This window comes from Oncorhynchus keta, chromosome 24 (genome assembly GCF_023373465.1).
Source record: "Oncorhynchus keta strain PuntledgeMale-10-30-2019 chromosome 24, Oket_V2, whole genome shotgun sequence".
Lineage (NCBI taxonomy): Eukaryota > Metazoa > Chordata > Actinopteri > Salmoniformes > Salmonidae > Oncorhynchus > Oncorhynchus keta.
This window is the reverse complement of record NC_068444.1, coordinates 4,004,247-4,026,201: the sequence shown is the minus strand read 5'-3', so window position 1 is coordinate 4,026,201 and position 21,955 is coordinate 4,004,247. Positions and strand designations below refer to the sequence as shown.

General features: G+C 47.4%; 1 protein-coding gene and 1 long non-coding RNA gene across 2 annotated transcripts in view; both read right to left on the bottom strand.

Moving 5' to 3' along the window:
• The window catches only part of LOC127911314 (zinc finger CCHC domain-containing protein 24-like), a 66,665-nt gene that overhangs the window by 6,132 nt on the left and 38,578 nt on the right, over positions 1-21,955 (bottom strand). The window contains exon 3 of the mRNA XM_052477531.1: positions 18,480-18,644. Coding sequence (XP_052333491.1) covers positions 18,480-18,644 — 165 coding nt within the window. The remainder of the gene's footprint in view (positions 1-18,479; positions 18,645-21,955) is intronic.
• On the bottom strand, positions 4,086-7,544 carry LOC127911316 (uncharacterized). The gene is made up of 3 exons (XR_008077848.1): positions 7,361-7,544; positions 5,255-5,303; positions 4,086-4,275 (listed from the first exon to the last, which is right to left on the bottom strand). It is a non-coding gene; the product is annotated as an uncharacterized LOC127911316 (long non-coding RNA).

Genomic DNA, 21,955 nt, shown 5'->3' with positions numbered 1-21,955 from the left:
ACATTAAGCTGTTTAAAACACAGAGAAACACAGGTAACATTAAGCTGTTTAAAACACAGAGAAACACAGGTAACATTAAGCTGTTTAAAACACAGAGAAACACAGGTAACATTAAGCTGTTTAAAACACAGAGAAACACAGGTAACATTAAGCTGTTTAAAACACAGAGAAACACAGAGAAACACAGAGAAACACAGGTAACACACTTTACATTAAGATATTTACAACACAATGTATTCAACCTTTTATTTATCCAGGTCCCATTGAGGTGTGAAGACCTCTTTCATAAGTAGACCTGGCCACTATCTATAGGGTTTACAAAGGGCTTCATAAGGAGACCTGGCCACTATCTATAGGGTTTACAAAGGGCTTCATAAGGGAGACCTGGCCATTATCTATAGGGTTTACAAAAGGGCTTCATAAGTAGACCTGGCCACTATCTATAGGGTTTACAAAGGGCTTCATGGGAGACCTGGCCACTATTTATAGGGTTTACAAAACATAAGGAGACCTGGCCATTATCTATAGGGTTTAAAAAGGGCTTCACAGGGAGACCTGGCCATTATCTATAGGGTTTACAAAGGGCTTCATAAGTAGACCTGGCCACTATTTATAGGGTTTACAAACAGGGCTTCATTAAGGAGACCTGGCCACTATTTATAGGGTTTACAAAGGGCTTCTATATAGACCTGGCCACTATCTATATGGTTTACAAAGGGCTTCATAAGTAGACCTGGCCACTATCTATAGGGTTTACAAAGGGCTTCATAAGTAGACCTGGCCACTATTTATAGGGTTTACATAAAACAAGGGAGACCTGGCCACTATTTATAGGGTTTAAGGGCTTCACAAGAGAGTGAATACAACAGTAGGATGGAGGAACGTCATGGTAACCTGGTCCTTGAGCCAATAGAACAGACGGATGGAGGAACGTCATGGTAACCTGGTCCTTGAGCCAATAGAACAGATGAACGGAGGAACGTCATGGTAACCTGGTCCTTGAGCCAAAACAACAGTAGGATGGAGGAACATCATGGTAACCTGGTCCTTGAGCCAATAGAACAGACGGATGGAGGAACGTCATGGTAACCTGGTCCTTGAGCCAAAACAACAGTAGGATGGAGGAACGTCATGGTAACCTGGTCCTTGAGCCAATAGAACAGACGGATGGAGGAACGTCATGGTAACCTGGTCCTTGAGCCAATAGAACAGACGGATGGAGGAACGTCATGGTAACCTGGTCCTTGAACCAAAACAACAGTAGGATGGAGGAACGTCATGGTAACCTGGTCCTTGAGCCAATAGAACAGACGGATGGAGGAACGTCATGGTAACCTGGTCCTTGAGCCAATACAACAGTAGGATGGAGGAACGTCATGGTAACCTGGTCCTTGAGCCAATAGAACAGACGGATGGAGGAACGTCATGGTAACCTGGTCCTTGAGCCAATAGAACAGACGGATGGAGGAACGTCATGGTAACCTGGTCTTTGAGCCAATAGAACAGACGGATGGAGGAACGTCATGGTAACCTGGTCCTTGAGCCAATACAACAGTAGGATGGAGGAACGTCATGGTAACCTGGTCCTTGAGCCAATACAACAGTAGGATGGAGGAACGTCATGGTAACCTGGTCCTTGAGCCAATACAACAGTAGGATGGAGGAATGTCATGGTAACCTGGTCCTTGAGCCAATAGAACAGACAGATGGAGGAACGTAATGGTAACCTGGTCCTTGAGCCAATAGAACAGACGAATGGAGGAACGTCATGGTAACCTGGTCCTTGAGCCAATACAACAGTAGGATGGAGGAATGTCATGGTAACCTGGTCCTTGAGCCAATAGAACAGACAGATGGAGGAACGTAATGGTAACCTGGTCCTTGAGCCAATAGAACAGACGGATGGAGGAACGTCATGGGAACCTGGTCCTTGAGCCAATAGAACAGACGGATGGAGGAACGTCATTGTAACCTGGTCCTTGAGCCAAAACAACAGTAGGATGGAGGAACGTCATGGTAACCTGGTCCTTGAGCCAATAGAACAGACGGATGGAGGAACATCATGGTAACCTGGTCCTTGAGCCAATAGAACAGACGGATGGAGGAACGTCATGGTAACCTGGTCCTTGAGCCAATAGAACAGACGGATGGAGGAACGTCATGGGAACCTGGTCCTTGAGCCAATAGAACAGACGGATGGAGGAACGTCATTGTAACCTGGTCCTTGAGCCAAAACAACAGTAGGATGGAGGAACGTCATGGTAACCTGGTCCTTGAGCCAATAGAACAGACGGATGGAGGAACATCATGGTAACCTGGTCCTTGAGCCAATAGAACAGACGGATGGAGGAACGTCATGGTAACCTGGTCCTTGAGCCAATAGAACAGACGGATGGAGGAACGTCATGGTAACCTGGTCCTTGAGCCAATAGAACAGACGGATGGAGGAACGTCATGGTAACCTGGTCCTTGAGCCAATACAACAGTAGGATGGAGTTACGTCATGGTAACCTGGTCCTTGAGCCAATACAACAGTAGGATGGAGGAACGTCATGGTAACCTGGTCCTTGAGCCAATAGAACAGACGAATGGAGGAACGTCATGGTAACCTGGTCCTTGAGCCAATAGAACAGACGAATGGAGGAACGTCATGGTAACCTGGTCCTTGAGCCAATACAACAGTAGGATGGAGGAATGTCATGGTAACCTGGTCCTTGAGCCAATAGAACAGACGGATGGAGGAACGTCATGGTAACCTGGTCCTTGAGCCAATAGAACAGATGTATGGAGGAACGTCATGGTAACCTGGTCCTTGAGCCAATACAACAGTAGGATGGAGGAAAGTCATGGTAACCTGGTCCTTGAGCCAATACAACAGACGGATGTAGGAACGTCATGGTAACCTGGTCCTTGAGCCAATAGAACAGACGGATGGAGGAACGTCATGGTAACCTGGTCCTTGAGCCAATAGAACAGTAGGATGGAGGAAAGTCATGGTAACCTGGTCCTTGAGCCAATACAACAGACGGATGTAGGAACGTCATGGTAACCTGGTCCTTGAGCCAATAGAACAGACGGATGGAGGAACGTCATGGTAACCTGGTCCTTGAGCCAATAGAACAGACGGATGGAGGAACGTCATGGTAACCTGGTCCTTGGGCCAATAGAACAGACGGATGGAGGAACGTCATGGTAACCTGGTCCTTGAGCCAAAACAACAGTAGGATGGAGGAACGTCATGGTAACCTGGTCCTTGAGCCAATACAACAGTAGGATGGAGGAACGTCATGGTAACCTGGTCCTTGAGCCAATAGAACAGACGGATGGAGGAACGTCATGGTAACCTGGTCCTTGAGCCAATAGAACAGACGGATGGAGGAACGTCATGGTAACCTGGTCCTTGAGCCAATACAACAGTAGGATGGAGTTACGTCATGGTAACCTGGTCCTTGAGCCAATACAACAGTAGGATGGAGGAACGTCATGGTAACCTGGTCCTTGAGCCAATAGAACAGACGGATGGAGGAACGTCATGGTAACCTGGTCCTTGAGCCAATAGAACAGACGAATGGAGGAACGTCATGGTAACCTGGTCCTTGAGCCAATACAACAGTAGGATGGAGGAATGTCATGGTAACCTGGTCCTTGAGCCAATAGAACAGACGGATGGAGGAACGTCATGGTAACCTGGTCCTTGAGCCAATAGAACAGACGGATGGAGGAACGTCATGGTAACCTGGTCCTTGAGCCAATACAACAGTAGGATGGAGGAAAGTCATGGTAACCTGGTCCTTGAGCCAATAGAACAGACGGATGGAGGAACGTCATGGTAACCTGGTCCTTGAGCCAATACAACAGTAGGATGGAGGAAAGTCATGGTAACCTGGTCCTTGAGCCAATACAACAGACGGATGTAGGAACGTCATGGTAACCTGGTCCTTGAGCCAATAGAACAGACGGATGGAGGAACGTCATGGTAACCTGGTCCTTGAGCCAATAGAACAGTAGGATGGAGGAAAGTCATGGTAACCTGGTCCTGAGCCAATACAACAGACGGATGTAGGAACGTCCATGGTAACCTGGTCCTTGAGCCAATAGAACAGACGGATGGAGGAACGTCATGGTAACCTGGTCCTTGAGCCAATAGAACAGACGGATGGAGGAACGTCATGGTAACCTGGTCCTTGAGCCAATAGAACAGACGGATGGAGGAACGTCATGGTAACCTGGTCCTTGAGCCAAAACAACAGTAGGATGGAGGAACATCATGGTAACCTGGTCCTTGAGCCAATACAACAGTAGGATGGAGGAACGTCATGGTAACCTGGTCCTTGAGCCAATACAACAGTAGGATGGAGGAACGTCATGGTAACCTGGTCCTTGAGCCAATAGAACAGACGGATGGAGGAACGTCATGGTAACCTGGTCCTTGAGCCAATACAACAGTAGGATGGAGGAACGTCATGGTAACCTGGTCCTTGAGCCAATAGAACAGACGGATGGAGGAAGGTCATGGTAACCTGGTCCTTGAGCCAATAGAACAGAGGATGGAGGAATGTCATGGTAACCTGGTCCTTGAGCCAATACAACAGTAGGATGGAGGAATGTCATGGTAACCTGGTCCTTGAGCCAATAGAACAGACGGATGGAGGAACGTCATGGTAACCTGGTCCTTGAGCCAATAGAACAGACGGATGGAGGAACGTCATGGTAACCTGGTCCTTGAGCCAATAGAACAGACGGATGGAGGAACGTCATGGTAACCTGGTCCTTGAGCCAATACAACAGTAGGATGGAGGAAAGTCATGGTAACCTGGTCCTTGAGCCAATAGAACAGACGGATGGAGGAACGTCATGGTAACCTGGTCCTTGAGCCAATAGAACAGACGGATGGAGGAACGTCATGGTAACCTGGTCCTTGAGCCAATACAACAGTAGGATGGAGGAAAGTCATGGTAACCTGGTCCTTGAGCCAATAGAACAGACGGATGGAGGAACGTCATGGTAACCTGGTCCTTGAGCCAATACAACAGTAGGATGTAGGAACGTCATGGTAACCTGGTCCTTGAGCCAATAGAACAGACGGATGGAGGAACGTCATGGTAACCTGGTCCTTGAGCCAATAGAACAGTAGGATGGAGGAAAGTCATGGTAACCTGGTCCTTGAGCCAATACAACAGACGGATGTAGGAACGTCATGGTAACCTGGTCCTTGAGCCAATAGAACAGACGGATGGAGGAACATCATGGTAACCTGGTCCTTGAGCCAATAGAACAGACGGATGGAGGAACGTCATGGTAACCTGGTCCTTGAGCCAATAGAACAGACGGATGGAGGAACGTCATGGTAACCTGGTCCTTGAGCCAAAACAACAGTAGGATGGAGTTACGTCATGGTAACCTGGTCCTTGAGCCAATACAACAGTAGGATGGAGGAACGTCATGGTAACCTGGTCCTTGAGCCAATAGAACAGACGAATGGAGGAACGTCATGGTAACCTGGTCCTTGAGCCAATAGAACAGACGAATGGAGGAACGTCATGGTAACCTGGTCCTTGAGCCAATACAACAGTAGGATGGAGGAACGTCATGGTAACCTGGTCCTTGAGCCAATAGAACAGACGGATGGAGGAACGTCATGGTAACCTGGTCCTTGAGCCAATAGAACAGACGGATGGAGGAACGTCATGGTAACCTGGTCCTTGAGCCAATACAACAGTAGGATGGAGGAAAGTCATGGTAACCTGGTCCTTGAGCCAATAGAACAGACGGATGGAGGAACGTCATGGTAACCTGGTCCTTGAGCCAATACAACAGTAGGATGGAGGAAAGTCATGGTAACCTGGTCCTTGAGCCAATACAACAGACGGATGTAGGAACGTCATGGTAACCTGGTCCTTGAGCCAATAGAACAGACGGATGGAGGAACGTCATGGTAACCTGGTCCTTGAGCCAATAGAACAGTAGGATGGAGGAAAGTCATGGTAACCTGGTCCTTGAGCCAATACAACAGACGGATGTAGGAACGTCATGGTAACCTGGTCCTTGAGCCAATAGAACAGACGGATGGAGGAACGTCATGGTAACCTGGTCCTTGAGCCAATAGAACAGACGGATGGAGGAACGTCATGGTAACCTGGTCCTTGAGCCAATAGAACAGACGGATGGAGGAACGTCATGGTAACCTGGTCCTTGAACCAAAACAACAGTAGGATGGAGGAACGTCATGGTAACCTGGTCCTTGAGCCAATACAACAGTAGGATGGAGGAACGTCATGGTAACCTGGTCCTTGAGCCAATACAACAGTAGGATGGAGGAACGTCATGGTAACCTGGTCCTTGAGCCAATAGAACAGACGGATGGAGGAACGTCATGGTAACCTGGTCCTTGAGCCAATACAACAGTAGGATGGAGGAACGTCATGGTAACCTGGTACTTGAGCCAATAGAACAGACGGATGGAGGAAGGTCATGGTAACCTGGTCCTTGAGCCAATAGAACAGTAGGATGGAGGAATGTCATGGTAACCTGGTCCTTGAGCCAATACAACAGTAGGATGGAGGAATGTCATGGTAACCTGGTCCTTGAGCCAATAGAACAGACGGATGGAGGAACGTCATGGTAACCTGGTCCTTGAGCCAATAGAACAGACGGATGGAGGAACGTCATGGTAACCTGGTCCTTGAGCCAATAGAACAGACGGATGGAGGAACGTCATGGTAACCTGGTCCTTGAGCCAATACAACAGTAGGATGGAGGAAAGTCATGGTAACCTGGTCCTTGAGCCAATAGAACAGACGGATGGAGGAACGTCATGGTAACCTGGTCCTTGAGCCAATAGAACAGACGGATGGAGGAACGTCATGGTAACCTGGTCCTTGAGCCAATACAACAGTAGGATGGAGGAAAGTCATGGTAACCTGGTCCTTGAGCCAATAGAACAGACGGATGGAGGAACGTCATGGTAACCTGGTCCTTGAGCCAATACAACAGTAGGATGTAGGAACGTCATGGTAACCTGGTCCTTGAGCCAATAGAACAGACGGATGGAGGAACGTCATGGTAACCTGGTCCTTGAGCCAATAGAACAGTAGGATGGAGGAAAGTCATGGTAACCTGGTCCTTGAGCCAATACAACAGACGGATGGAGGAACGTCATGGTAACCTGGTCCTTGAGCCAATAGAACAGACGGATGGAGGAACGTCATGGTAACCTGGTCCTTGAGCCAATAGAACAGACGGATGGAGGAATGTCATGGTAACCTGGTCCTTGAGCCAATAGAACAGACGGATGGAGGAACGTCATGGTAACCTGGTCCTTGAGCCAAACAACAGTAGGATGGAGGAACGTCATGGTAACCTGGTCCTTGAGCCAAAACAACAGTAGGATGGAGGAACGTCATGGTAACCTGGTCCTTGAGCCAATAGAACAGACGGATGGAGGAACGTCATGGTAACCTGGTCCTTGAGCCAATAGAACAGACGGATGGAGGAACGTCATGGTAACCTGGTCCTTGAGCCAATAGAACAGACGGATGGAGGAACGTCATGGTAACCTGGTCCTTGAGCCAAAACAACAGTAGGATGGAGGAACGTCATGGTAACCTGGTCCTTGAGCCAATAGAACAGACGGATGGAGGAACGTCATGGTAACCTGGTCCTTGAGCCAATAGAACAGACGGATGGAGGAACGTCATGGTAACCTGGTCCTTGAGCCAATACAACAGTAGGATGGAGTTACGTCATGGTAACCTGGTCCTTGAGCCAATACAACAGTAGGATGGAGGAACGTCATGGTAACCTGGTCCTTGAGCCAATAGAACAGACGGATGGAGGAACGTCATGGTAACCTGGTCCTTGAGCCAATAGAACAGACGAATGGAGGAACGTCATGGTAACCTGGTCCTTGAGCCAATAAAACAGTAGGATGGAGGAACGTCATGGTAACCTGGTCCTTGAGCCAATAGAACAGACGGATGGAGGAACGTCATGGTAACCTGGTCCTTGAGCCAATAGAACAGATGGATGGAGGAACGTCATGGTAACCTGGTCCTTGAGCCAATACAACAGTAGGATGGAGGAAAGTCATGGTAACCTGGTCCTTGAGCCAATAGAACAGACGGATGGAGGAACGTCATGGTAACCTGGTCCTTGAGCCAATACAACAGTAGGATGGAGGAAAGTCATGGTAACCTGGTCCTTGAGCCAATACAACAGACGGATGGAGGAACGTCATGGTAACCTGGTCCTTGAGCCAATAGAACAGACGGATGGAGGAACGTCATGGTAACCTGGTCCTTGAGCCAATAGAACAGTAGGATGGAGGAAAGTCATGGTAACCTGGTCCTTGAGCCAATACAACAGACGGATGGAGGAACGTCATGGTAACCTGGTCCTTGAGCCAATAGAACAGACGGATGGAGGAACGTCATGGTAACCTGGTCCTTGAGCCAATAGAACAGACGGATGGAGGAACGTCATGGTAACCTGGTCCTTGAGCCAATAGAACAGACGGATGGAGGAACGTCATGGTAACCTGGTCCTTGAGCCAAAACAACAGTAGGATGGAGGAACGTCATGGTAACCTGGTCCTTGAGCCAATACAACAGTAGGATGGAGGAACGTCATGGTAACCTGGTCCTTGAGCCAATAGAACAGACGGATGGAGGAACGTCATGGTAACCTGGTCCTTGAGCCAATAGAACAGACGGATGGAGGAACGTCATGGTAACCTGGTCCTTGAGCCAATAGAACAGACGGATGGAGGAACGTCATGGTAACCTGGTCCTTGAGCCAAAACAACAGTAGGATGGAGGAACGTCATGGTAACCTGGTCCTTGAGCCAATAGAACAGTAGGATGGAGGAACGTCATGGTAACCTGGTCCTTGAGCCAATAGAACAGACGGATGGAGGAACGTCATGGTAACCTGGTCCTTGAGCCAATAGAACAGACGGATGGAGGAACGTCATGGTAACCTGGTCCTTGAGCCAATACAACAGTAGGATGGAGTTACGTCATGGTAACCTGGTCCTTGAGCCAATACAACAGTAGGATGGAGGAACGTCATGGTAACCTGGTCCTTGAGCCAATAGAACAGACGAATGGAGGAACGTCATGGTAACCTGGTCCTTGAGCCAATAGAACAGACGAATGGAGGAACGTCATGGTAACCTGGTCCTTGAGCCAATACAACAGTAGGATGGAGGAATGTCATGGTAACCTGGTCCTTGAGCCAATAGAACAGACGGATGGAGGAACGTCATGGTAACCTGGTCCTTGAGCCAATAGAACAGACGGATGGAGGAACGTCATGGTAACCTGGTCCTTGAGCCAATACAACAGTAGGATGGAGGAAAGTCATGGTAACCTGGTCCTTGAGCCAATAGAACAGACGGATGGAGGAACGTCATGGTAACCTGGTCCTTGAGCCAATACAACAGTAGGATGGAGGAAAGTCATGGTAACCTGGTCCTTGAGCCAATACAACAGACGGATGTAGGAACGTCATGGTAACCTGGTCCTTGAGCCAATAGAACAGACGGATGGAGGAACGTCATGGTAACCTGGTCCTTGAGCCAATAGAACAGTAGGATGGAGGAAAGTCATGGTAACCTGGTCCTTGAGCCAATACAACAGACGGATGTAGGAACGTCATGGTAACCTGGTCCTTGAGCCAATAGAACAGACGGATGGAGGAACGTCATGGTAACCTGGTCCTTGAGCCAATAGAACAGACGGATGGAGGAACGTCATGGTAACCTGGTCCTTGAGCCAATAGAACAGACGGATGGAGGAACGTCATGGTAACCTGGTCCTTGAGCCAAAACAACAGTAGGATGGAGGAACGTCATGGTAACCTGGTCCTTGAGCCAATACAACAGTAGGATGGAGGAACGTCATGGTAACCTGGTCCTTGAGCCAATACAACAGACGGATGGAGGAACGTCATGGTAACCTGGTCCTTGAGCCAATAGAACAGACGGATGGAGGAACGTCATGGTAACCTGGTCCTTGAGCCAATAGAACAGACGGATGGAGGAACGTCATGGTAACCTGGTCCTTGAGCCAATACAACAGTAGGATGGAGGAACGTCATGGTAACCTGGTCCTTGAGCCAATACAACAGTAGGATGGAGGAACGTCATGGTAACCTGGTCCTTGAGCCAATAGAACAGACGGATGGAGGAACGTCATGGTAACCTGGTCCTTGAGCCAATACAACAGTAGGATGGAGGAACGTCATGGTAACCTGGTCCTTGAGCCAATAGAACAGACGAATGGAGGAACGTCATGGTAACCTGGTCCTTGAGCCAATAGAACAGACGAATGGAGGAACGTCATGGTAACCTGGTCCTTGAGCCAATACAACAGTAGGATGGAGGAATGTCATGGTAACCTGGTCCTTGAGCCAATAGAACAGACGGATGGAGGAACGTCATGGTAACCTGGTCCTTGAGCCAATAGAACAGACGGATGGAGGAACGTCATGGTAACCTGGTCCTTGAGCCAATAGAACAGACGGATGGAGGAACGTCATGGTAACCTGGTCCTTGAGCCAATAGAACAGACGGATGGAGGAACGTCATGGTAACCTGGTCCTTGAGCCAATAGAACAGACGAATGGAGGAACGTCATGGTAACCTGGTCCTTGAGCCAATACAACAGTAGGATGGAGGAACGTCATGGTAACCTGGTCCTTGAGCCAATAGAACAGACGGATGGAGGAACGTCATGGTAACCTGGTCCTTGAGCCAATAGAACAGACGGATGGAGGAACGTCATGGTAACCTGGTCCTTGAGCCAATAGAACAGACGGATGGAGGAACGTCATGGTAACCTGGTCCTTGAGCCAATAGAACAGACGGATGGAGGAACGTAATGGTAACCTGGTCCTTGAGCCAATAAAACAGTAGGATGGAGGAACGTAATGGTAACCTGGTCCTTGAGCCAATACAACAGTAGGATGGAGGAACGTCATGGTAACCTGGTCCTTGAGCCAATACAACAGTAGGATGGAGGAACGTCATGGTAACCTGGTCCTTGAGCCAATAGAACAGACGGATGGAGGAACGTCATGGTAACCTGGTCCTTGAGCCAATAGAACAGACGGATGGAGGAACGTCATGGTAACCTGGTCCTTGAGCCAATAGAACAGACGGATGGAGGAACGTCATGGTAACCTGGTCCTTGAGCCAATACAACAGACGGATGGAGGAATGTCATGGTAACCTGGTCCTTGAGCCAATACAACAGTAGGATGGAGTTACGTCATGGTAACCTGGTCCTTGAGCCAATAGAACAGACGGATGGAGGAACGTCATGGTAACCTGGTCCTTGAGCCAATAGAACAGACGGATGGAAGAACGTCATGGTAACCTGGTCCTTGAGCCAATAGAACAGACGAATGGAGGAACGTCATGGTAACCTGGTCCTTGAGCCAATACAACAGTAGGATGGAGGAACGTCATGGTAACCTGGTCCTTGAGCCAATAGAACAGACGGATGGAGGAACGTCATGGTAACCTGGTCCTTGAGCCAATAGAACAGACGGATGGAGGAACGTCATGGTAACCTGGTCCTTGAGCCAATAGAACAGACGGATGGAGGAACGTCATGGTAACCTGGTCCTTGAGCCAATACAACAGTAGGATGGAGGAACGTCATGGTAACCTGGTCCTTGAGCCAATACAACAGTAGGATGGAGGAACGTCATGGTAACCTGGTCCTTGAGCCAATACAACTGTAGGATGGAGGAACGTCATGGTAACCTGGTCCTTGAGCCAATAAAACAGACGGATGGAGGAACGTCATGGTAACCTGGTCCTTGAGCCAATAGAACAGACGGATGGAGGAACGTCATGGTAACCTGGTCCTTGAGCCAATAGAACAGACGGATGGAGGAACGTCATGGTAACCTGGTCCTTGAGCCAATACAACAGTAGGATGGAGGAATGTCATGGTAACCTGGTCCTTGAGCCAATAGAACAGACGGATGGAGGAACGTCGTGGTAACCTGGTCCTTGAGCCAATAGAACAGACGGATGGAGGAACGTCATGGTAACCTGGTCCTTGAGCCAATAGAACAGACGGATGGAGGAACGTCATGGTAACCTGGTCCTTGAGCCAATAGAACAGACGGATGGAGGAACGTCATGGTAACCTGGTCCTTGAGCCAATAGAACAGACGGATGGAGGAACGTCATGGTAACCTGGTCCTTGAGCCAATAGAACAGACGGATGGAGGAACGTCATGGTAACCTGGTCCTTGAGCCAATACAACAGTAGGATGGAGGAACGTCATGGTAACCTGGTCCTTGAGCCAATAGAACAGACGGATGGAAGAACGTCATGGTAACCTGGTCCTTGAGCCAATAGAACAGACGGATGGAGGAACGTCATGGTAACCTGGTCCTTGAGCCAATACAACAGTAGGATGGAGGAACGTCATGGTAACCTGGTCCTTGAGCCAATAGAACAGACGGATGGAGGAACGTCATGGTAACCTGGTCCTTGAGCCAATAGAACAGACGAATGGAGGAACGTCATGGTAACCTGGTCCTTGAGCCAATAAAACAGTAGGATGGAGGAACGTCATGGTAACCTGGTCCTTGAGCCAATACAACAGTAGGATGGAGGAACGTCATGGTAACCTGGTCCTTGAGCCAATACAACAGTAGGATGGAGGAACGTCATGGTAACCTGGTCCTTGAGCCAATACAACAGTAGGATGGAGGAACGTCATGGTAACCTGGTCCTTGAGCCAATAGAACAGACGGATGGAGGAACGTCATGGTAACCTGGTCCTTGAGCCAATAGAACAGACGAATGGAGGAACGTCATGCTAACCTGGTCCTTGAGCCAATACAACAGACGGATGGAGGAATGTCATGGTAACCTGGTCCTTGAGCCAATACAACAGTAGGATGGAGGAACGTCATGGTAACCTGGTCCTTGAGCCAATAGAACAGACGGATGGAGGAACGTCATGGTAACCTGGTCCTTGAGCCAATAGAACAGACGGATGGAAGAACGTCATGGTAACCTGGTCCTTGAGCCAATAGAACAGACGAATGGAGGAACGTCATGGTAACCTGGTCCTTGAGCCAATACAACAGTAGGATGGAGGAAAGTCATGGTAACCTGGTCCTTGAGCCAATAGAACAGACGGATGGAGGAACGTCATGGTAACCTGGTCCTTGAGCCAATACAACAGTAGGATGTAGGAACATCATGGTAACCTGGTCCTTGAGCCAATAGAACAGACGGATGGAGGAACGTCATGGTAACCTGGTCCTTGAGCCAATAGAACAGTAGGATGGAGGAAAGTCATGGTAACCTGGTCCTTGAGCCAATACAACAGACGGATGTAGGAACGTCATGGTAACCTGGTCCTTGAGCCAATAGAACAGACGGATGGAGGAACATCATGGTAACCTGGTCCTTGAGCCAATAGAACAGACGGATGGAGGAACGTCATGGTAACCTGGTCCTTGAGCCAATAGAACAGACGGATGGAGGAACGTCATGGTAACCTGGTCCTTGAGCCAAAACAACAGTAGGATGGAGGAACGTCATGGTAACCTGGTCCTTGAGCCAATACTACAGTAGGATGGAGGAACGTCATGGTAACCTGGTCCTTGAGCCAATAGAACAGACGGATGGAGGAACGTCATGGTAACCTGGTCCTTGAGCCAATAGAACAGACGGATGGAGGAACGTCATGGTAACCTGGTCCTTGAGCCAATAGAACAGACGGATGGAGGAACGTCATGGTAACCTGGTCCTTGAGCCAAAACAACAGTAGGATGGAGGAACGTCATGGTAACCTGGTCCTTGAGCCAATACTACAGTAGGATGGAGGAACGTCATGGTAACCTGGTCCTTGAGCCAATAGAACAGACGGATGGAGGAACGTCATGGTAACCTGGTCCTTGAGCCAATAGAACAGACGGATGGAGGAACGTCATGGTAACCTGGTCCTTGAGCCAATACAACAGTAGGATGGAGTTACGTCATGGTAACCTGGTCCTTGAGCCAATACAACAGTAGGATGGAGGAACGTCATGGTAACCTGGTCCTTGAGCCAATAGAACAGACGAATGGAGGAACGTCATGGTAACCTGGTCCTTGAGCCAATAGAACAGACGAATGGAGGAACGTCATGGTAACCTGGTCCTTGAGCCAATACAACAGTAGGATGGAGGAATGTCATGGTAACCTGGTCCTTGAGCCAATAGAACAGACGGATGGAGGAACGTCATGGTAACCTGGTCCTTGAGCCAATAGAACAGACGGATGGAGGAACGTCATGGTAACCTGGTCCTTGAGCCAATACAACAGTAGGATGGAGGAAAGTCATGGTAACCTGGTCCTTGAGCCAATAGAACAGACGGATGGAGGAACGTCATGGTAACCTGGTCCTTGAGCCAATACAACAGTAGGATGGAGGAAAGTCATGGTAACCTGGTCCTTGAGCCAATACAACAGACGGATGTAGGAACGTCATGGTAACCTGGTCCTTGAGCCAATAGAACAGACGGATGGAGGAACGTCATGGTAACCTGGTCCTTGAGCCAATAGAACAGTAGGATGGAGGAAAGTCATGGTAACCTGGTCCTTGAGCCAATACAACAGTAGGATGGAGGAACGTCATGGTAACCTGGTCCTTGAGCCAATAGAACAGACGGATGGAGGAACGTCATGGTAACCTGGTCCTTGAGCCAATAGAACAGACGGATGGAGGAACGTCATGGTAACCTGGTCCTTGAGCCAATAGAACAGACGGATGGAGGAACGTCATGGTAACCTGGTCCTTGAGCCAAAACAACAGTAGGATGGAGGAACGTCATGGTAACCTGGTCCTTGAGCCAATACAACAGTAGGATGGAGGAACGTCATGGTAACCTGGTCCTTGAGCCAATACAACAGTAGGATGGAGGAACGTCATGGTAACCTGGTCCTTGAGCCAATAGAACAGACGGATGGAGGAACGTCATGGTAACCTGGTCCTTGAGCCAATACAACAGTAGGATGGAGGAACGTCATGGTAACCTGGTACTTGAGCCAATAGAACAGACGGATGGAGGAAGGTCATGGTAACCTGGTCCTTGAGCCAATACAACAGTAGGATGGAGGAATGTCATGGTAACCTGGTCCTTGAGCCAATACAACAGTAGGATGGAGGAATGTCATGGTAACCTGGTCCTTGAGCCAATAGAACAGACGGATGGAGGAACGTCATGGTAACCTGGTCCTTGAGCCAATAGAACAGACGGATGGAGGAACGTCATGGTAACCTGGTCCTTGAGCCAATAGAACAGACGGATGGAGGAACGTCATGGTAACCTGGTCCTTGAGTCAATAGAACAGACGGATGGAGGAACGTCATGGTAACCTGGTCCTTGAGCCAATAGAACAGACGAATGGAGGAACGTCATGGTAACCTGGTCCTTGAGCCAATACAACAGTAGGATGGAGGAATGTCATGGTAACCTGGTCCTTGAGCCAATAGAACAGACGGATGGAGGAACGTCATGGTAACCTGGTCCTTGAGCCAATAGAACAGACGGATGGAGGAACGTCATGGTAACCTGGTCCTTGAGCCAATACAACAGTAGGATGGAGTTACGTCATGGTAACCTGGTCCTTGAGCCAATAGAACAGACGGATGGAGGAACGTCATGGTAACCTGGTCCTTGAGCCAATAAAACAGTAGGATGGAGGAACGTAATGGTAACCTGGTCCTTGAGCCAATACAACAGTAGGATGGAGGAACGTCATGGTAACCTGGTCCTTGAGCCAATACAACAGTAGGATGGAGGAACGTCATGGTAACCTGGTCCTTGAGCCAATAGAACAGACGGATGGAGGAACGTCATGGTAACCTGGTCCTTGAGCCAATAGAACAGACGAATGGAGGAACGTCATGGTAACCTGGTCCTTGAGCCAATACAACAGACGGATGGAGGAACGTCATGGTAACCTGGTCCTTGAGCCAATACAACAGACGGATGGAGGAATGTCATGGTAACCTGGTCCTTGAGCCAATACAACAGTAGGATGGAGTTACGTCATGGTAACCTGGTCCTTGAGCCAATAGAACAGACGGATGGAGGAACGTCATGGTAACCTGGTCCTTGAGCCAATAGAACAGACGGATGGAAGAACGTCATGGTAACCTGGTCCTTGAGCCAATAGAACAGACGAATGGAGGAACGTCATGGTAACCTGGTCCTTGAGCCAATACAACAGTAGGATGGAGGAACGTCATGGTAACCTGGTCCTTGAGCCAATAGAACAGACGGATGGAGGAACGTCATGGTAACCTGGTCCTTGAGCCAATAGAACAGACGGATGGAGGAACGTCATGGTAACCTGGTCCTTGAGCCAATAGAACAGACGGATGGAGGAACGTCATGGTAACCTGGTCCTTGAGCCAATACAACAGTAGGATGGAGGAACGTCATGGTAACCTGGTCCTTGAGCCAATACAACAGTAGGATGGAGGAACGTCATGGTAACCTGGTCCTTGAGCCAATACAACAGTAGGATGGAGGAACGTCATGGTAACCTGGTCCTTGAGCCAATAGAACAGACGGATGGAGGAACGTCATGGTAACCTGGTCCTTGAGCCAATAGAACAGACGAATGGAGGAACGTCATGGTAACCTGGTCCTTGAGCCAATAGAACAGACGGATGGAGGAACGTCATGGTAACCTGGTCCTTGAGCCAATACAACAGTAGGATGGAGGAATGTCATGGTAACCTGGTCCTTGAGCCAATAGAACAGACGGATGGAGGAACGTCATGGTAACCTGGTCCTTGAGCCAATAGAACAGACGGATGGAGGAACGTCATGGTAACCTGGTCCTTGAGCCAATAGAACAGACGGATGGAGGAACGTCATGGTAACCTGGTCCTTGAGCCAATAGAACAGACGGATGGAGGAACGTCATGGTAACCTGGTCCTTGAGCCAATAGAACAGACGGATGGAGGAACGTCATGGTAACCTGGTCCTTGAGCCAATAGAACAGACGGATGGAGGAACGTCATGGTAACCTGGTCCTTGAGCCAATACAACAGTAGGATGGAGGAACGTCATGGTAACCTGGTCCTTGAGCCAATAGAACAGACGGATGGAAGAACGTCATGGTAACCTGGTCCTTGAGCCAATAGAACAGACGGATGGAGGAACGTCATGGTAACCTGGTCCTTGAGCCAATACAACAGTAGGATGGAGGAACGTCATGGTAACCTGGTCCTTGAGCCAATAGAACAGACGGATGGAGGAACGTCATGGTAACCTGGTCCTTGAGCCAATAGAACAGACGAATGGAGGAACGTCATGGTAACCTGGTCCTTGAGCCAATAAAACAGTAGGATGGAGGAACGTCATGGTAACCTGGTCCTTGAGCCAATACAACAGTAGGATGGAGGAACGTCATGGTAACCTGGTCCTTGAGCCAATACAACAGTAGGATGGAGGAACGTCATGGTAACCTGGTCCTTGAGCCAATAGAACAGACGGATGGAGGAACGTCATGGTAACCTGGTCCTTGAGCCAATAGAACAGACGAATGGAGGAACGTCATGCTAACCTGGTCCTTGAGCCAATACAACAGACGGATGGAGGAATGTCATGGTAACCTGGTCCTTGAGCCAATACAACAGTAGGATGGAGGAACGTCATGGTAACCTGGTCCTTGAGCCAATAGAACAGACGGATGGAGGAACGTCATGGTAACCTGGTCCTTGAGCCAATAGAACAGACGGATGGAGGAACGTCATGGTAACCTGGTCCTTGAGCCAATAGAACAGACGGATGGAGGAACGTCATGGTAACCTGGTCCTTGAGCCAATACAACAGTAGGATGGAGGAATGTCATGGTAACCTGGTCCTTGAGCCAATAGAACAGACGAATGGAGGAACGTCATGGTAACCTGGTCCTTGAGCCAATACAACAGTAGGATGGAGGAACGTCATGGTAACCTGGTCCTTGAGCCAATACAACAGTAGGATGGAGGAACGTCATGGTAACCTGGTCCTTGAGCCAATAGAACAGACGGATGGAGGAACGTCATGGTAACCTGGTCCTTGAGCCAATAGAACAGACGAATGGAGGAACGTCATGGTAACCTGGTCCTTGAGCCAATACAACAGACGGATGGAGGAACGTCATGGTAACCTGGTCCTTGAGCCAATAGAACAGACGGATGGAGGAACGTCATGGTAACCTGATCCTTGAGCCAATAGAACAGACGGATGGAGGAACGTCATGGTAACCTGGTCCTTGAGCCAATACAACAGTAGGATGGAGGAACGTCATGGTAACCTGGTCCTTGAGCCAATACAACAGTAGGATGGAGGAATGTCATGGTAGCCTGCTCTCATATGTAGGCCTATATGCAAGACAGCACAAACAGATCTGAGACCAGGCTTATATCATGGATACTAAATGAAAATGTTACTGTTTACCTGCTTCTGAGGGTAAACGTTGATGTGGCACTTGATGCATTCTTGTCCCATGTTGGCCCAGGAGTTTCCGCTCATCCACTTCCTCTTGCATTTAGGGCACTTGTATTCCCCGAAACATCTCTTCTTGCCCTGATATGGGGTCAGGCCTTCCCCTTTAGGCCGAGCCTGGAGACAAAGCAAATGGAAGAAAATATTTTACAATGAGTTGTGCATTTATATCTGCATCTTGAACTGGCAATTCATCAGATAAATCAGCAAATGGTGATATTGTATTTATTGTAGTATATTGAGTGAATACTAAGTCTCTGTACACAGCAGGTCTTCTACATCCAGGCATTTGGCAGACACAACTAGTACTTACAAAAACACAAGTAGTACATAAAAAAACACAAGTAGTACTTAAAAAGACACAAGTAGTACTTAAAAAAACACAAGTAGTACTTTAAAAAACACAAGTAGTACTTTAAAAAACACAAGTAGTACTTTAAAAAACACAAGTAGTGCTTAAAAAAACACAAGTAGTTCTTAAAAAAACACAAGTAGTACTTAAAAAACACAAGTAGTTCTTAAAAAAACACAAGTAGTACTTAAAAAAAACACAAGTAGTACATTAAAAAAACACAAATAGTACTTAAAAAAACACAACTAAAACAGCGTAAAAACTACAAGCGACAGGTCCTGACTCTCGGTCCTCATACATAGAGATATATTGTACATTACAAACGACAGGTCCTGACTCTCGGTCCACATATATAGAGATATATTGTACATTACAAACGACAGGTCCTGACTCTCGGTCCACATACATAGAGATATATTGTACATTACAAGCGACAGGTCCTGACTCTCGGTCCACATATATAGAGATATATTGTACATTACAAACGACAGGTCCTGACTCTCGGTCCACATATATAGAGATATATTGTACATTACAAACGACAGGTCCTGACTCTAGGTCCACATATATAGAGATATATTGTACATTACAAACGACAGGTCCTGACTCTAGGTCCACATATATAGAGATATATTGTACATTACAAACGACAGGTCCTGACTCTAGTTCCACATATATAGAGATATATTGTACAGGTCCTGACTCTAGGTCCACATATATAGAGATATATTGTACATTACAAACGACAGGTCCTGACTCTAGGTCCACATACATAGAGATATATTGTACATTACAAACGACAGGTCCTGACTCTAGGTCCACATATATAGAGATATATTGTACATTACAAACGACAGGTCCTGACTCTAGTTCCACATATATAGAGATATATTGTACAGGTCCTGACTCTAGGTCCACATATATAGAGATATATTGTACATTACAAACGACAGGTCCTGACTCTAGGTCCACATATATAGAGATATATTGTACATTACAAACGACAGGTCCTGACTCTAGGTCCACATATATAGAGATATATTGTACATTACAAACGACAGGTCCTGACTCTCGGTCCACATATATAGAGATATATTGTACATTACAAACGACAGGTCCTGACTCTAGGTCCACATATATAGAGATATACTGTATATTACTTGCCCAAAATTCTCAACGCTCACCCAGCTGTATGTAACACAGTGCCTTCAGAAAGTACACACAATACCCCATAATGACAGTGAAAACCTTTGCCAGCGATTACAGCTATGAGTCTTTCTGGGTAAGTCTCTAAGAGCTGTCCACGCCTGGATTGCGCAATACTTACCCATTTACTAAATTATTCAAGCTCAAATCGGTTGTTGATCGTTGCTAGACAACCATTTTCAAGTCTCGCCATAGATTTTAAAGTAGATTTAAGCCAACTGTAACTCGACAACTCAGGAACATTCCCTTTGTTCTCGGTAAGCAATTCCAGTGTAGATTTACCCATGTACTTTATGTTATTGTCCTGTTGAAAGGTGAATTCCCCTCCATGTGTTCGTTGGAAAACAAGACTGAACCAGGTTTTCCTCTCGGATTTTACCTGTGTGCTTAGCCACCCTCAGATTACCATAACAGACTGTTATATTGAACGTGAGGATCCTCTCCACCAAGCTGCTGTACACCCTCTCCAGAACATTCTGGCACAACCCAAACCCCTTTCATTTCCTGATTTTAAGAGCAGGCGTTGGCTTGCTTTAAAAGAGAAAAATACAGTCTGCATTCTCTGTACAACTCAGCCTGTTATCAATTTGTGTCCCTCTGTATTTAAAACACTGGTTGGGAGAGTGGTTGGGACGTTGGTAAATTGTTGCCATTGATGATCAGCTCCTTTTGTCTTTTCCACATTGATGTGGAGGGCACTTGCCCGACACCATTCTTGAAGGTGGTTGGTCTGTTTTAAAATAGCTGTTCCCATCTTTAATAAAGAGCCCTACCAGAGCCATGTCATCCACGTACTTAAAAAGGCTCACATTGTTTCCTTGGATTTTCATCTCGTTAGTGTAGATAGAGAACAACAACGGAGAGAGGACACACCCCTGGGGCGCCCCTGTGTTCATGGTCAGTTCATCAGAGTATTAGTTTATATTCATGAGGACCCTCTGTGGGCGGTAAATTAAAAAGTCCTTGATCCAACCAAGGAATGACGCCTGTATCGTGGTAGTGACTGTGTGTATTGATACACCATCCAAAGTGTAATTAATAACTTCACTATGCTCAAAGGGAGAGGTAATGTCTGCTTTTTGTTAGGTGCCCCTTGTGAGGCAATGGTCTTTGTATCTGTGTTTGAAATTCACTGCTTGACAGAGGGACCTTAAATGTATTTGTGCATGTGGGGTACAGAGATGAGGAAGTCACTCAAAAATCATGTTCTACACTTATTGCACACGAAATGAGTTCATACAACTCATGTGACTTGTTTTCTGAACTTATTCCAGCTTGTCATAATAAATGCCATTTAGCGGACGCTTTTATCCATAACTAAAGTGCATAACTAAGGGGTTGAATACTTATTGACTCAAGACATTTCAGCTTTTCATTTTTATTCATTTGTAAACATTTTGAAAAACATAATTCCACTTTGACATTGTGGGTTATTGTGTGTCGCCTTTGGGTGACCACATATCCCGGATCAATCCTGCATTTTGTCCCTTTGTCCCGCAAAGAAATAATTATGTCCCAGATTTGATCAACAAACACCAGAAATGTATATATATATATATATATTATTTTTTGTCCCGTATTTCAGTTAGACATTCCAAGTACTTGCAGTCACATTGTGCTTATGTAAAGATATATATATATATATGCAGATAAGGATGTGGTAGCGGTGATGTTAATCGTTGCTGAGATCTGATATTCTGCGCAGCGCAAGAGGAGATGTAGGCCAATGTAGACCTCTCTCCATCCAATCACATTTCTCAAATCCTTTCGGGATAAATTCCAGCTAAACTTTTGAGAGGACAGTTGCCTATAACTACTTTTTTTTAAAAAGCGTGCTTCTGACAAAGAGCTATAAAAGTTACTAAATAGC